The 16,226-nt window shown below is 37.4% G+C and overlaps 1 protein-coding gene across 1 annotated transcript; it reads left to right on the forward strand.

Moving 5' to 3' along the window:
- Positions 1 to 245: 245 nt before the first annotated feature.
- Positions 246 to 3,289, forward strand: LOC131021280 (beta-glucosidase 12-like). Its single transcript, XM_057950405.1, has 12 exons — positions 246 to 517; positions 657 to 726; positions 805 to 863; positions 954 to 1,029; positions 1,111 to 1,188; positions 1,259 to 1,346; positions 1,427 to 1,861; positions 1,937 to 2,154; positions 2,257 to 2,288; positions 2,369 to 2,474; positions 2,547 to 2,658; positions 2,728 to 3,289. Exons 1-12 carry the CDS (start codon positions 320 to 322, stop codon positions 3,029 to 3,031), a joined length of 1,776 nt encoding a protein of 591 aa, XP_057806388.1. The 5' UTR covers positions 246 to 319; the 3' UTR covers positions 3,032 to 3,289.
- Positions 3,290 to 16,226: the final 12,937 nt, after the last annotated feature.

Below are 16,226 nucleotides of genomic sequence, written 5' to 3' on the forward strand. Positions count from 1 at the left end.
TTAATTAATGAAGCAAAATTAAAAAAATTAGAACTTTGCCCTCCACATAACATAAACGACACGGCATTAATTAACTCTCCTAATCCGGAAAATCAAACTCATTGTCGTGTCACATGCTAAACCTAATGAGAAAATATAATCGAATAAATAATAATAATAAATAAATAAATAAAATAAAGTAAAAATGAGTTTAAACGTGAGCCACAGCCACAGGCATGTAGTAGCTATAAATAGGTGAAGTTGGTTTTGAAATATTTGCTCACTCACTCACTAGCACACTTTACTGCTAAGAAATCTTTGTGCAAATTAAATTGGAGCGATGGCGATGGAAGGAGTGGAGATGGTTCATCTGGAAAACAATAACGCTGTAGTTAACGGCGTTGGTGGAGATGAAATTGGAGGTTCAAGATGGTGGGAATTCGATGGACCGGTTCCATCTTATCATGATAACAGTGGCATAAACCGTCACTGGTTTCCTAAAGATTTTGTGTTTGGATCTGGAACTGCCGCCTTTCAGGTTCTTCATATTTCATATTCCATTAATTAATTTCCAAAATATATATATATATATAACAAATGGAGGGCTAATATACACAGAGTTGCCTTGTTAATTTTTTTATTCTTTTAATTTTTTTCTTCTTTTGGGGGTGCTCAAGGTTGAAGGAGCTGCTACAAAAGGAGGCAAAGGCATCAGCATATGGGATGAGTTCTCTATGAGGCTTCCTTGTCTGTTTCTCTCTCTTGAAATTAATTATGAGCATGCAAATATATATGAATGTTGAGGTGTGTGTGTGGTTTTGACAGGGAAGATAGCTGATGGATCCAATGGAAGTCTTGCATGTGATATGTACAACAGATATAAGGTTGTAATTTATGTATATACTATTATTCTATAGATCTTAATTACAGCAATATTTGAATGAATATTAATATGGTATATATACATATTGCAGGAAGATATTCAGATGATGAAGCATATGGGATTTGATGCGTACAGGTTTTCCATTTCATGGCCAAGAATATTGCCAGGTTTTTATTTGTTCATAATATTATATATATATATATGGTTAGTTTTTGGAGTAATTAATTAATTAGTCCAACTCTGAACAGCCGGAAGAGTATCGGGTGGAATCAACAAAGAAGGAATTGCTTACTATAATGATGTTATCAACACTGTGTTACACCATGGTTAGTTAATTAGTTTCAACTCTCTCTATGTTTCTCTTGAATGACAACATGCATGTATATATATGTGCAGGCATGAAGCCTTTTGTGACACTGTTTCACTGGGATCTTCCTGTGTGCTTGGAAAAAGAGTACGGTGGCTTTCTATCCAAAAGAGTCAAGTAACAAATCTCACACTTAATTGTCTTATTTCCTTAGTCCCCACATTAAGTAATTAAATTGACATATATTATGGCGGCAGGGATGATTTTCGCGAGTTTGCAGAAGTGTGCTTCTGGGAATTTGGCGATCGTGTGAAACAATGGAGCACCTTGAATGAGCCGTGGACCTACGCCGTTAACGGATACGTTAGAGGGTCGTTTCCACCGGGCCACAAAGTTCCGGTCTCCGACGACAAACTTGCCACAAAGATTCCCCCCGGCAGAGGCCTCCCGCTGCTGGAGTCCGCCGCGGGCGACAAATTTGTCATGGCCGACCCCTCCGAGGCGTATACAGTGGGAAGAAATCTGCTGCTCGCACATGCGGAAGCAGTTGATCTTTACAGAAGCAAGTTTCAGGAGGCACAGGGAGGCGAGATAGGCATCGTGCTCAACTCGCATTGGTTTACGCCCTTTGATGAACACTCGGTATCAGATGCAAGCGCGGCTACAAGGGGAGTCGACTTCATGTTTGGATGGTATTATTAGCAACGAATAATATTAATTCCATTGATTATTATGTGCACTGCATCGTCTTCATCATCGTCGTGTAGGTTTCTGGAGCCTATACTGTACGGGCATTATCCCCAAAGCATGGAGGAATGCGTTCCACCAGACAACCTTGCATCTTTCACACAGCAAGAGAGGCGAAAGCTGCAAGGCTCGTTGGATTTCCTTGGGTTGAATTATTACACGACGCAGTATGCTTCCGATGATCCGCACCCTGCAGATGGAGAGGGCTACTTTGCAGATCAAAGGGTCAAGTATTTACGTCAGTATATATCATATCCACAATTTCATTATATATATATATATATATCCTTTGATTTTCTACTTAATTAATTAATCAAATGTCTTTCAATGCTTTGTGCAGTAAAGAAGGGCGACGAGTACATCGGAACACCGGTAATTAAGGATCGGATCTCCTTCATCACATCATCAATAAATCTATATATATCTCACCTTAATTAATTAATTATATGTAGTCTGGATCGGTGTGGCTGCACTCTGTTCCAAAGGGGATTTATGAGATTCTGATATATTTGGATGACAAGTATCCAGAACTCAAAGAAATATACATCACTGAAAATGGTAATAGTATTTTTGCGGTAACAAATTAACAAGAAATTAAAAAACTAGCTAACTGCGTGTTAATCTCCAAAGGGTTTTCCACTAAGAGTGATCACACGAAGACAGCGAAGATGGTCTGCGATGATGACCATGATAGGACTAAATACCACCAAGATCACCTTGCAAACATGCTCAAAGCAATGAAGTAAGATATTCTAATTAATCATCTCTTTCTCTTATTTCAATACCACTAACTAAATAATACATGCTGCAGACACAGAGACATTTCCAACAAACTGAAGGGATATTTCGTGTGGTCCTGGTGCGACAACTTCGAATGGGGCGACGGCTACACAGTTAGGTTTGGGTTAGTCTATGTGGACTACATGAATGAGCTGACAAGGTATCCCAAGAATTCAGCTGCATGGTTTGCCAAGTTTCTCAAGAGCAAAGGCCAGCCACCGGCGTGGTTCCACCCGTGGTGGGTCCCGCGGCCGCTCTCTCAGAAGAGAGCGCATCCGGAGAATGTTGAGACAGACAAAAGGCTCAAACTTGTGGAAACTATCAATCAAGACTAATGTTTTGCATGTGCAGTGATATGCAATGTGTTGCTTGCTCTGTTTGCCTAATAAAGAGCGTATTTCACTGAACGTAGCATTTATACGGTGAAGTTAAGTATTATGTTGTTCAGATGTTTTGTCATCTTGGAATAAAGCATTAATGCTACTCTATTGGAGGTTAGGTCTTCAACCCCTCTATATCTGTATCAACTTTTTGTATGCTTTTATGAATAATGATAAATAAGTAGGTGTTTTCGCCTACTTTCTTTTACATCCTAGTCTCAAATTTTAAACAGATCTTGCCTACTACTTTTATATCCTCGAATCAATTTTGGAAACGAGCAGGGGTATATTTTATATTGGTAGATGCTTATTGGTTTATATTTTTTACAGTTAAAAGTAATGTATATCATACAAAAAATCATAGCAATAGCGATAAAAATGCATGAATTTTTTTATACAGTGGGAAGAAAACTAGTCCAACACATTATCCTAACCTAGCTAAGGATTGAAAACCGCATTGTTTTGAAAAGAAACGCTCCATCTTCTAGATAAGCAAAAACAGATATTTTGTTAAGGGATAATTGCGCGAAAATACACAAACTTTGCCAAAAATCCATATTTGACGCGAAGTTAGGATTTTACATTTTAATACACCAACTTTCGTTGTTGTCCAAATTTGACACGACTTAATTCTTAAAAATTCAAAAAACAACCCCTTTTTGTAAATAATTATACAAAGACCCACTTATGTTATTATTTTGGACATTTAAACCAAAACAAGATATTTCCTTATGATGTTTTCTTTTAATCTTTGATCCGCGCCTAAAATGGTTTAAAAGAAAACATCATAAGGAAATATCTTGTTTTGGTTTAAATGTCCCAAATTATAACATAAGTGGGTCTTTGTATAATTATTTACAAAAAGGGGTTATTTTTTGAATTTTTAAGAATTAAGTCGTGTCAAATTTGGACAACAACGAAAGTTCGTGTATTAAAATGTAAAATCTTAACTTTGCGTCAAATATGGATTTTTGACAAAGTTTGTGTATTTAGGTGCAATTTTCCCTTTTATTAATATTAACTTTTAATAACATAAAGTTAACAACATTCATATATTTAAAGTCATAGTTTAAATTAGTCTCCAAGGGGACACCAAGCGGTGCGACCTCTTGTTTGTGAACAATGAGGTCTCGGGTTCAAACCCCACTGCTCCCCCTCCCCAACTCCCCCAAGTAAAAAAAAAAAGTCATAGTTTAAATTACAAATATGATCATTTTCAATTTCAATCGTAAATGGTAATCTATAAAATACAAAGGAACTCTAATTTTAAAACTTAATTTAAACTACAATCAACTAGATTGAACTTCCTAAAACATAAATCATATATATTCTCATAGTAAAATAATATAAACAAATAGAGTTCTAAGACAAAATAAACTTTTGCACAATTGAATCAAAAAAAAAAAATTAATAATGTAGGAAATAAACACAACATCAATCACGAAAGAAAAATGAAACACACACGAGAATTGTTTACCCAGTTCGTTACGTTGTGTAACTACGTCTGGGGGCGATGCCAAGCCAGGATTTTCACTATATGATTTTTTGGATACAAATTACAATGGGAGAACAGCTATACATATCTTCTTGTTCTTCTCCTTGTTCCGCTTAGCATTGCCTAGCCTTATCTTCAAGTTCCAAGGCCAATTGAAGCTATGCATAGCTTCAATTTCTCTAAGGTCACCACCTTAGTAAACATGTCGGCTGGATTCTTGCTTCCTAGTATCTTCTCAAGCTGCAAGATCTTTTTCTCCAAAAGGTGTCAAATGTAGTGATACTTCAACTCCACGTACTTTGTTCTCGAGTGAAACGTCGGATTCTTTGCCAAGAATATAGCACTTTGACTATCGTTGTAGAGAGTGCTACTCTTGTGCTCCTTCCCAAGTTCACTTAAGAAATTCTGCAACCACATCATTTTTTTACTTGCCTTCGTCACGGCTACATACTCAGCTTCCGTGGTAGACAACGTAACGACCTTCTGTAGCTTGGAAGTTCAAGAAACAGCAGTACCACCATAAGTAAATACATACCCTGTTGTAATTCTTCTCCCATCGAGATCATTTGATGCCAAGTCCGCATCAACAAATCCAGCTAACTCAATACTTTTTCCATCAAAACATAAAGCCTTATTTGTGGTACCTCTCAAGTAACGATGAATCCACTTGACTGCTTCCCAATGTTGCTTGCCCGGATCACCTATGAATCAGCTCACTACTCCCACTGCATGCACAATATCTGGCCTTGTACACACCATGGCATACATGATGCTGCCAATTGCCGAAGCATAGGGAACATTCTTCATTTGGGCGCGTTCTTCCTTTGTACTCGGTGACTCCTTCTTCGAAAGCTTGAAGTGACTACTCAATGGTACACTCACCGGCTTCGAATTATCCATGTTGAATCTTTCCAGGACCTTTTGAATGTAAATAGCCTGCGAAAGATACAATTTCCTCGCCACCTTGTCTCGCTCGATTCTCATGCCCAAAATCTGTTTGGCCTCTCCAAGATCCTTCATTGAGAAACGTTCAGACAATTGCTTCTTCAACTTATCCATCTCCTTTGCATCAGCTCCTGCGATCAACATGTCATCAACGTATAACAAAAGGATAAGATAGATTTTGTCGAACCTCTTGTAGTAGCAACAATGATCAGCGTGGCATCTCGTGTAGCCAATCTCCAACATAAAACAATCAAACTTCTTGTACCACTGCTTCGGAGCTTGCTTTAGGCCATACAAGCTCTTCTTCAACTTGCACACAAGATTTTCTTTATCCTTCACCACGAATCCCTAAGGTTGTGTCATGTACAAGTTCTCCTCCAAATCAACATGAAGGAACGCCATCTTTACATCCATCTGATGTAACAACAGGTTTTCTGCAACTACCATACTCAACACCAAACGAATAGTGGTAAGTTTCACGACAGGAGTAAACACATCAGTATAATCAATACCATATCGTTGCTCAAACCCTTTGACAACCAGCTTGGACTTGTAGCGCTTGCTACCATCGGCTTCAACCTTGATTCGATAGACCCACTTGCAGTGCAATGCCTTCTTTCCCTTTGGGAGCTCCACAAGTTCCCAAGTGCCGTTTAGAAGAAGAGATGCAATCTCATCATCCATAGCAACTCTCCACCTCCGCTTGTTAATTACTACCAGTACCTGCCTCTGCATAGCATTTAGGCTCACCACCGTCAGTAAGTAGCAAATAAAAGTTAGAGGGCGAGTACCTATCAGGTGCGCGTCGCTCTCTAGCCGGTCTTGGCAGCGGATTGTTCTGTGGTGGGGTTCTTGGCTCCTCATCTGGAACTTCTTCAACATTCTGGCTCTCCTTGCTCCCACTCAAGTTTGAGATGTCTAACTCGACTACTTGGGAATCAGAATTGCCAGAGCTTGATGCCTTCAATCTATCTTTGTACAACACATGTTCATTGAAAACCACATCTCTACTTCGAATAACCTTTCGGTTCTGCTCATCCCAGAGCCTATAACGAACTCGTCTCCACCATAACCAATGAACGTGCACTTAACAGATTTAGCATCCAACTTGCTTCTACTAACATGATCAATATGAGCATAAGCAACACAACCAAAGATGCGTAGGAAAGATAGATATATTCAACTTTTTTCCCGTCCACTCTTCCTCGGGTATCCTATTCTCCAATGGAACTGATGGACCTCTATTGATTAGGAATGCAGCTGTGTTGATTGCATATGCCCAAAATGACTTAGGCAACCCATTTTCAGTTGGAGCTTGGAATTAAGTTTCAGGCGGTCGGAAAGATGACGTAGCATCTCATTTCCACTTTCTCAAATACTAAAACGACATCATTTCTCTAACGTGGAGAGAACGGCATCACTTTATTTCGGTCCGCGCTGTCAACGAGATGCCATGACATCTTTCTGACTGTTGAAATTTAAGTCGAAGTCTTAATTGCAAAAATTGAAAATAATGTGTATTTATTTACAAAGATTAAAAATGGTGTTGAAATTAAAAATGAGATCAAAATTCATGACTTATTATACAATTTACCCTTAATTTTTTGCGATAAATACCATAACTATCTTCCCACAATTTACATAAAAAAATGTGATTTTTACGATCACCAACTTTTATATACATTTATTAAATTACCTAACTCTCGAGATGAGTCAGACGACTATATATGGAAATTGAAAGTAACTCACACTTGATATTCAAAGTTCAATTTTTCGATATATTTTTATATTTGAAGAAAAACCAATGGACATAATGATTGCTGTGAGTTATATAAAGTGGCGTGATGGTGATCAATTTTCTACATTAACGAAATAAATAACGACAAATATGATTTTTAAAAAAAATTATAAAAGAAATGAAGAATGTAAGTACCAAAAAATGTAGATTATAAATGGAATCACCATTAATATATTTCTTTATTACCAATTTTATAGTCTCTTCGTCCACCAAGAGTGTAACATAATTAACAATTGGGCGTTCACTAAGAGTATACCACTTTTCTTTTTAAGACATAATCTCACTTTCTCCTGTTAATTACAACAACGTAATTATTTCTTTATGGCCCCATATTCCACTCAAACACAATCACTCATTTCTACTTTATACACTCAAGTTTGGTTGTAATTAACTAATTAATTTGAAAAAAGAAGCTACACTACACACCCCAATTTACACTAAAAAAATTAAGGGGCCAAATAAACACTAGCTAGCTAGGAATCGACTATCTTAAACATCAATGAAAGCCATATTTCCACACTAATTCTTCACATGACAAGATAACAAAAAATTAATGCTAACTAAATGGGTGTTCGTCCAATGGCCGCATGCCACCTCTAAATATCATTGTAGTAATCTTTATTAAGTAATAATACCATTGTAAATTAGTGCAAATATTTGTGAAGTAATAATACATAATAATTATGCACCAATATCGTGGTCTTTTCTAGTATTGATACAAAGACATAAAAGTAATAGGTACTTCACATAATTAGGGCATAGAATGCTTTGTATGATAACTTAGGGTATTTTTACAAAAAAACTTAAGGAAGTGGGCATTTTTACCTATTAACACATAATTTAAAATGTTGCACTAGGATATAAAAGAAAGTAAGGGAAAGCACCTACTCATTTGTGAAGGTTAATTATGTTTCATGTCCTCATTTCTTTTTGCTTTTTTTTGAACATTGTTCATAACTTTTATTTTTAGGTAAATATTTGATTTTATCTCAATGTATTAGTATTTTAAAGAAAATATTTCATCTTTAATATAAGTACATAGAAGTATTCATCGTATTACCTTTTGGTTATTTATGTTCCAAAAAAAAAAAACGCCTAAGTGTTGATGTGAAACGCAAAAAAGCCATATCGGCATGTTACATGGATTTTATATTAAAAAAACATATAAATACATGTAAGCAATGTGTTGCTTGCTCTGTTTGCCTAATAAAGAGCGTATTTCACTCAACGTAGCATCTATACGGTGATGTTAAGTATTATGTTGTTCAGATGTTTTGTCATCTTGGAATAAAGCATTAATGCTACCCTATTGGAGGTTAGGTCTTCAACCCCTCTATATCAACTCTTTATATGCTTTTATGAATAATAATGATAAATAAGTAGGTGTTTTCGCCTACTTTCTTACATCCTAGTCTCAAATTTTAAACAGATCTTGCCAACTACTTTTATATCCTCGAATCAATTTTGGAAACGAGCAGGGGTATATTTTATATTGGTAGATGCTTATTGGTTTATATTTTTTACGGTTAAAAGTAATGTATATCATACAAAAAATCATAGCAATAGCGATAAAAATGCATGAATTTTTTTATACAGTGGGAAGAAAACTAGTCCAACACATTATCCTAACCTACCTAAGGATTGAAAACCGCATTGTTTTGAAAAGAAACGCTCCATCTTCTAGATAAGCAAAAACAGATATTTTGTTAATATTTTAAACTTTTAATAACATAAAGTTAACAACATTCATATATTTAAAGTCATAGTTTAAATTACTTCACAATGGGATACCAAGCGGTGCGACCTCTAGTCTGTGAACAGTGAGGTCTCGGGTTCAAACCCCACTGCTCCCCCTCCCCAACTCCCCCAAGTCAAAAAAAGAAGAAGTCATAGTTTAAATTACAGATATATGGTCATTTTCAATTTTCAATTTCAATCGTAAATGGTAATCTATAAAATACAAAGGAACTCTAATTTTAAAACTTAATTTAAACTACAATCAACTAGATTAACTTCTTAAAACATAAATCATATATATTCTCATAATAAAATAATATAAACAAATAGAGTTCTAAGACAAAATAAACTTTTGCACAATTGAATCGAATAAAAAATAATAATTGTTGAAAATATAAACAAAGTCAAAAATAGCAGAAAAACAAAGTCAGAAATAACAGCAAATTCAGTCAAAAGTTAACCAAAATCCCTGAAGATCGGCTACCTTGTATGACTTTGTAGCTCTTCAAAACGTGCACTTATACTATAAATCAGAGGATGATTGTAATGAGATAAATCAAGCAATACAATAACAATTATTTTGCTTCTCTTTATTTTTCTCTGCATTATGATAATACCATGTTTTAACATGGTATCAGAGCAGGCATAATTCTGGGAACTCAGAAATCATTCATCACGGTTCCAAATACCTCAAAATGTCAGTAAAGATTCAAGCCACAAATCCAACCACCTCAAATAAATTAACTTCCTCAGCCGAATCGGCCTTCTCAAAAATGAGAAGGGAGGCCGCCCGACTACAGATCTTGCAGTCGGCAACCAACCGCTTCAAAACCAACATTTCATCATCGGAAGAGACCGGGACCAAACTTACCACCATATTCCGCCCTGCAACACGGCCGGAAGCGCGGTTGCAACAAATCACCGCCGATAGAAGCGAAGAAGGCGGAGGAAAGAACCCAGGCGTCTCGATCGTCGCCGCCGCCCAAGCTTCGCTGCCGCCGCCGAATCATTACTACGGCGTGGCTAACTGTCAAAGGCCTACCGGAGCAGCGGCAGTGGCTGCGGGAGCAGCGGAGGCGGCCACGAATCGGACATCTCCGGTTGGGCAGAACGGAGGAAGCGACGAAGAGGACGGCGTCGTTGATCAATGCCGCCGCCGGAGCCGGAACTCTGCGGCGGAGCCGGCGAAATCGAAGGGCTGTGAAGAATCCAATGTGATGATGATGAATGAGAGGGAGGCGGATGGAGAAGGGAGTGGAGGCGGATGGAGAAGGGAATTAGGTATAGGGTTTGGTGTTTTGACACTAAACACTCATTCTTCTCTTTATTTGCAAAAGATACCCCACCCTTTAAAATCTGCCCCCCTAAGTTCGAATAAAATACGAAAGCTACCCCGAGGTTTTATTAAATTGCAGAACTTACCCCATCTTATGCAAACTGCCCCCCTAAGTTTTCAGAAATTATAGAAACACCCCAATCTTCTACATAATACTAAAATCACTTCCCAATTATGTAGAGAGTCCCTAAATTTTTCCGCTGCATATCAAACCTCTTGTGATAATAGGGATAGAAAGGAAGGGTGGATTTTTGATTGTGGAGCTACTGATACGATGACCTTTGATAAAACTGATATTATTAAGTCATCAACATCCCATCGAACACGTGTTCAAACTGCTAGTGGTGATTTAACTCATGTTGAAGGAGCCGGAACTATAGAAATTTCTCCTACTCTTCGTCTCTCAAATTGTCTATATGTTCCATCTCTTTCTCATAAACTGTTGTCTATTAGTCATGTTACAAAAGAGCTCAATTGTACCATGATAATGCATCCCCACTTCTGTTTTCTTCAGGATATCAGGACGGGGGAGATTATTGGGCGTGGCACTGAGCGGGATGGATTGTACTATGTGGATGAGATAGCTCAACAAGGCAAGGTGATGCTGGCTCACGGAACTGCTGACCGGGAAGCCTGGCTTTGGCACCGTCGGTTAGGGCATCCATCCATGGGGTATCTTAAGCTTTTATTTCCTAAATTAATAAAAAATGATGAGACTTTATCTTGTGAAACTTGTGTTTTAGCTAAAAGCCACCGAAAATCTTTTAAGCCTAATGACACACAAGTAAACTCCATATTTTCTCTTGTTCATTCTGATGTTTGGGGTCCTTCACCTGTTGTGGGGGGTCAAGGTTTTAGATATTTTCTACTCTTTATTGATGATTGCACTAGGATGACATGGGTGTATTTTCTCAAAAATAAATCTCAAGTTTTTGAAAAGTTCACTCATTTCTTTAAAATGATTCAAATTCAATTTCAAAAACATATCCAGACACTTAGAACTGATAATGGGGGGGAGTTTGTCAATCGATCCATGCAAGACTTCTGTTAACAAAGAGGGATAATTCATCAAACCACTTGTTCCCATACTCCCGAACAAAACGGTGTTGCTGAACGAAAAAAATAGAATTCTCCTTGAAATGACCCGTGCTATGATGCTTGAGTCTAAGGTACCCACCCACTTCTGGCCTGAAGCTGTCGCCACCTCTGCTTACCTTATAAATTGCCTTCCCACCAGAACCCTCCAGCTTCAAACTCCTTTACAGAAATTATCCACTCTTTCTGATATACCTCTCGCTCTTACTCTTCAAACTCGAGTTTTCGGTAGTTCCGTATTCGTTCATATTCCCAAGCATGAACGGACTAAACTCTCTCCTTGTGCCATTAAGTGTGTGTTTGTCGGGTATGGTGTTAACCAAAAAGGGTATAGATGTTACAATCCTAAAACCCGTCAAATCATAACTACCATGAACTGCGACTTTCTTGAAACTGAGTATTTTTACAGTACCCAACTTAACAGTCAGGGGGAGAGTGAGATCGACCTGTTAAGTTGGTTACCAATGCCAGGCCCGGAAGCAGACCCAACAGAAAAAGTTAGCCTTGCCACCGAGCATGTTTCATAAAGTTAGCCTTGCCACCGAGCATGTTTCATCCACTCCAGAACAATCTAGTCCGCTGCATGAGCCTATATCTTCTCCGCCACTGATATCTGAGGTAAGAGCTTCTGAACCTACTATTGTGGCTTCTGATTCTGCTGATAATATTTCTCAAGTCATTGAAGAAGAACAGGAAGATAATACAGTAGATGGAGATACTGGGAGATATGTGCTACCACCCAGGAGTAATCGAGGTGTACCTCCTAAATGGTATACCCCAGAGAAAGTTGTGAGGAATTCCCGATACTCAGTTGGGAATATCGCCAAGGGAAACTTGTCCAAAAATGCAACAGCCTATGAAGCAGCCTTATATGATGAGGAGATTCCACAAACAGCGGAGCAAGCCCTGAAGATCGAGCATTGGAGAAATGCTATGAAGAAAGAGATAGGGGCCCTAAACCGGAATCATACATGGGAAAAGTGTCGGTTGCCGAAAGGGAAGAAAACTGTGGGATGCAGATGGGTTTTCACAATCAAACGAAAACCCGATGGATCTATTGAGCGATACAAAGCTCGGCTGGTTGCAAAAGGCTACACACAAACATATGGGATCGACTATGCAGAAACTTTCTCGCCTGTGGCAAAGATGAACACTGTCAGGGTGCTCCTCTCCATTGCTGCAATCAAGGATTGGGATCTACATCAGTTTGATGTTACAAATGCCTTCCTTCATGGTGAGCTTGAAGAAGAACGGGAGGTATACATGGATGCACCCCAAGGTTTTTCAGATGAGTTCGAGGAAGGGAAGGTATGCAGATTGAAAAAGACTTTATATGGGCTCAAACAGTCTCCCAGAGCTTGGTTTGGAAGATTCACCACAGCTATGAAGAAGTTCGGGTACCAGCAAAGCAATTCAGACCACACCTTATTCTTGAAGAAACGAGGTGATCTTATTTCTTGCTTAGTCATTTACGTTGATGACATGATCATAACAGGGGATGACTTAGAAGAAATCCAGAAGTTGAAAGCAAATCTTTTCAAGGAGTTCGAAATGAAGGACCTTGGGAGACTAAAGTACTTCCTCGGGATCGAAGTACTCAGATCGAGGAAAGGGATTTTTATCAATCAGAAGAAGTATACTCTTGACCTTCTTGCAGAAACTGGGATGCTAGATTGCAAGCCAGCTGAGACGCCTATGGCTATCAATCATGGGCTACAGATTGTGAAGGGAGCTGAATTGGCGGATCGAGGAAAATATCAACGTTTGGTAGGGAAACTTATATATCTTTCCCATACTCGGCCTGATATTGCATATGCTGTTGGAGTTGTGAGTCAGTTTATGCACCAACCACAAGCTGACCATATGGAAGCAGCACTCAGAATTGTGAGATACTTGAAAGGAACCTTTGATTATGGAGTACTGTTCAGGAAGACTGGACATCTCGAGATACAAGCCTACACTGATGCTGACTGGGCTGGAAACCCAGTTGACAGAAAATCAACAGCAGGGTACTTTGCCTTCATTGGAGGGAATCTTGTCTCTTGGAGGAGTAAAAAACAGAAGGTGGTGGCACTCTCCAGTGCCGAAGCAGAGTTCAGAGGAATCAAAAGTGGTCTGACCGAAGTTCTTTGGTTAAGAAGACTACTCTCAGAACTGGGTCTCCTTCCAACAAAGACATGCCAGATGTTCTGCGACAACAAAGCTGCTATCAGTATATCAGAAAATCCTGTGCAACATGACAGGACGAAGCATGTGGAGGTTGATAGACACTTCATCAAAGAGAAGATCGAAAGTGGTGTTGTGGCTTTACCCTTTGTACGATCCGAGGACCAACTTGCAGACATTCTTACCAAAGCCGTCAATTCCAAGAGTTTTACAGAAGTTCTCGACAAGTTGAGCATCGGAAATCCCGTCACTCAACTTGAGGGGGAGTGTTGAAAATATAAACAAAGTCAAAAATAGCAGAAAAACAAAGTCAGAAATAGCAGCAAATTCAGTCAAAAGTTAACCAAAATCCCTGAAGATCGGCTACCTTGTATGACTTTGTAGCTCTTCAAAACGTGCACTTATACTATAAATCAGAGGATGATTGTAATGAGATAAATCAAGCAATACAATAACAATTATTTTGCTTCTCTTTATTTTTCTCTGCATTATGATAATACCATGTTTTAACAATAATAACTACAAGTTTACGCACTTCTGGGGAGGAAGCCGTCGCGGATCAGCTCCAATTTGTGTTTACAACTTCTGTTAGAACTTTTAGTTTTAATATTGTAATCATTTTTACTAATGAAAACGTAATTGACTTTTCAAAAGTTATTAGAACAGATACCCAGCTCAGCTGCAAAACCGATGTCAAAGCTCGATCCTAATCAATCTAGAATAACATGATTTTACGTGGTTTGGTAATGTGCCAACATTCAAGGGAGATTCACTCGATTGAATTCAAGCCGTTATAAGATTACAAACTCGATGATGAAGCTCAACTATCTAAAGCAATAGTTTCTCCACTTTCTCTTCTTTTCCCTTTAAAAGATGTTTAGGCTATTCGACAATGTCTCAATTGGGTTATATGATGTTAGCGCTAGGAATATGGTTTTATCGAAGTGCTTTATTTCATTTGATTACTCATGCTTATTTCAAAGAATTACTCATTATTTTTAGGGTCTGAGTCTGTTATTCATTCAATGAAAATCGTTATTGGCAATTCTCTGGATAAAAGTTAGAATATGGTTTTTATGGTGGTTTAATAAAATATATATCAATTATTAAAACTTCTTTTTTTTTAAGGTTCACTTTCTCTTTTTGGTATTCCGCATATTGCTTGTTTTTGTTTATAATGATAATTGGTTGTATTCGCCAATTTTCGCAATAATAGCTTGGGCCACCGCAGGATTAACCGCATTTTATATGTTTCGCATCTATTTGCTTACTTTTGAAGGCCATTTAAACATTCATTTTCAAAATTACAGTGGAAATCAAAATGCTTCTTTCTATTCTATATCTTTATGGGGAAAGGGGTATTCAAATAACAAGAATTTTTGTTTATTAAGAATGAATAATAATGAAAGTTCCTCTTTTTTTTCTAAAAAGAGTTATAACAATGTAAGAAAAAAGGGAGGGGAAAAGTCTTTTATTACTCCCTTCGTCCCAATTCAATAGGCCACAAGGTTTAGACACATATATTAAGAAATGAATAATTTATAATAGGGTTAAGGCTAGGTGCAGATGCAGGCCCCTAGAGCGAATACCCCTCCATAGTCGACATTGGATCAAATAGGCTCTCGAAGTAAAAAAAAAATTAAATAATTAAACCCAAGGTCTAAACGGTCGTTTTCGTCCGTCAATTTTTTTTTTTTCGAAAATGGGGCCCACCTAACACATTCAGCCGTTCTGGATAAAGGGAGCTCTGTTTCCATAGAGAAGATTCAAGTTCCCAGCGGACTGAACAACATTGGCGCCGAAAATAATGTGTATTTATTTACAAAGATTAAAAATGGTCTTGAAATAAAAAATGGGATGAAAATTCATGACTTATTATCCAATTTACCCTTAATTTTTGCGGTAAATACCATAACTTTATACTTCAATATAATCTTCCCACAATTTACATAAAAAAAACGTGATTTTTACGATCACCAACTTTTATATACATTTATTACATTACCTAACTCTCGAGATGAGTCAGACGACTATATATGGAAATTGAAAGTAACTCACACTTGATATTCAAAGTTCAATTTATCGATATATTTTTATATTTGAAGAAAAACCAATGCACATAATTATTGCTGTGAGTTATATAAAGTGGCGTGATTGTGATCAATTTTCTACATTAACGAAATTAATAACGAAAAATATGATTTTTAAAAAAAATTATAAAAAAAATGAAGAATGTACCAAAAAATGTAGATTATAAATGGAATCACCATTAATATACTTCTTTATTACCAATTTTATGGTCTCTCCGTCCACCAAGAGTGTAACATAATTAACAATTGGACGCACACCAAGAGTATAACACTTTTCTTTTTAAGACATAACCTTACTTTCTCCTGTAAATTACAACAACTTAATTATTCCTTTATGGCCCATATTCCACTCAAACACAATCACTAATTTTTACTTTATACACTCAAGTTTGGTTGTAATTAACTAATTAATTTGAAAAAATAAGCTACACTTTTTATTAAATGACGATTTTATATATAAAAAAAGGAAAGAAAAAACCTAAAAAAAA

The sequence above is a fragment of the Salvia miltiorrhiza genome, chromosome 4 (genome assembly GCF_028751815.1).
Source record: "Salvia miltiorrhiza cultivar Shanhuang (shh) chromosome 4, IMPLAD_Smil_shh, whole genome shotgun sequence".
NCBI classification, from domain to species: Eukaryota; Viridiplantae; Streptophyta; class Magnoliopsida; order Lamiales; family Lamiaceae; genus Salvia; species Salvia miltiorrhiza.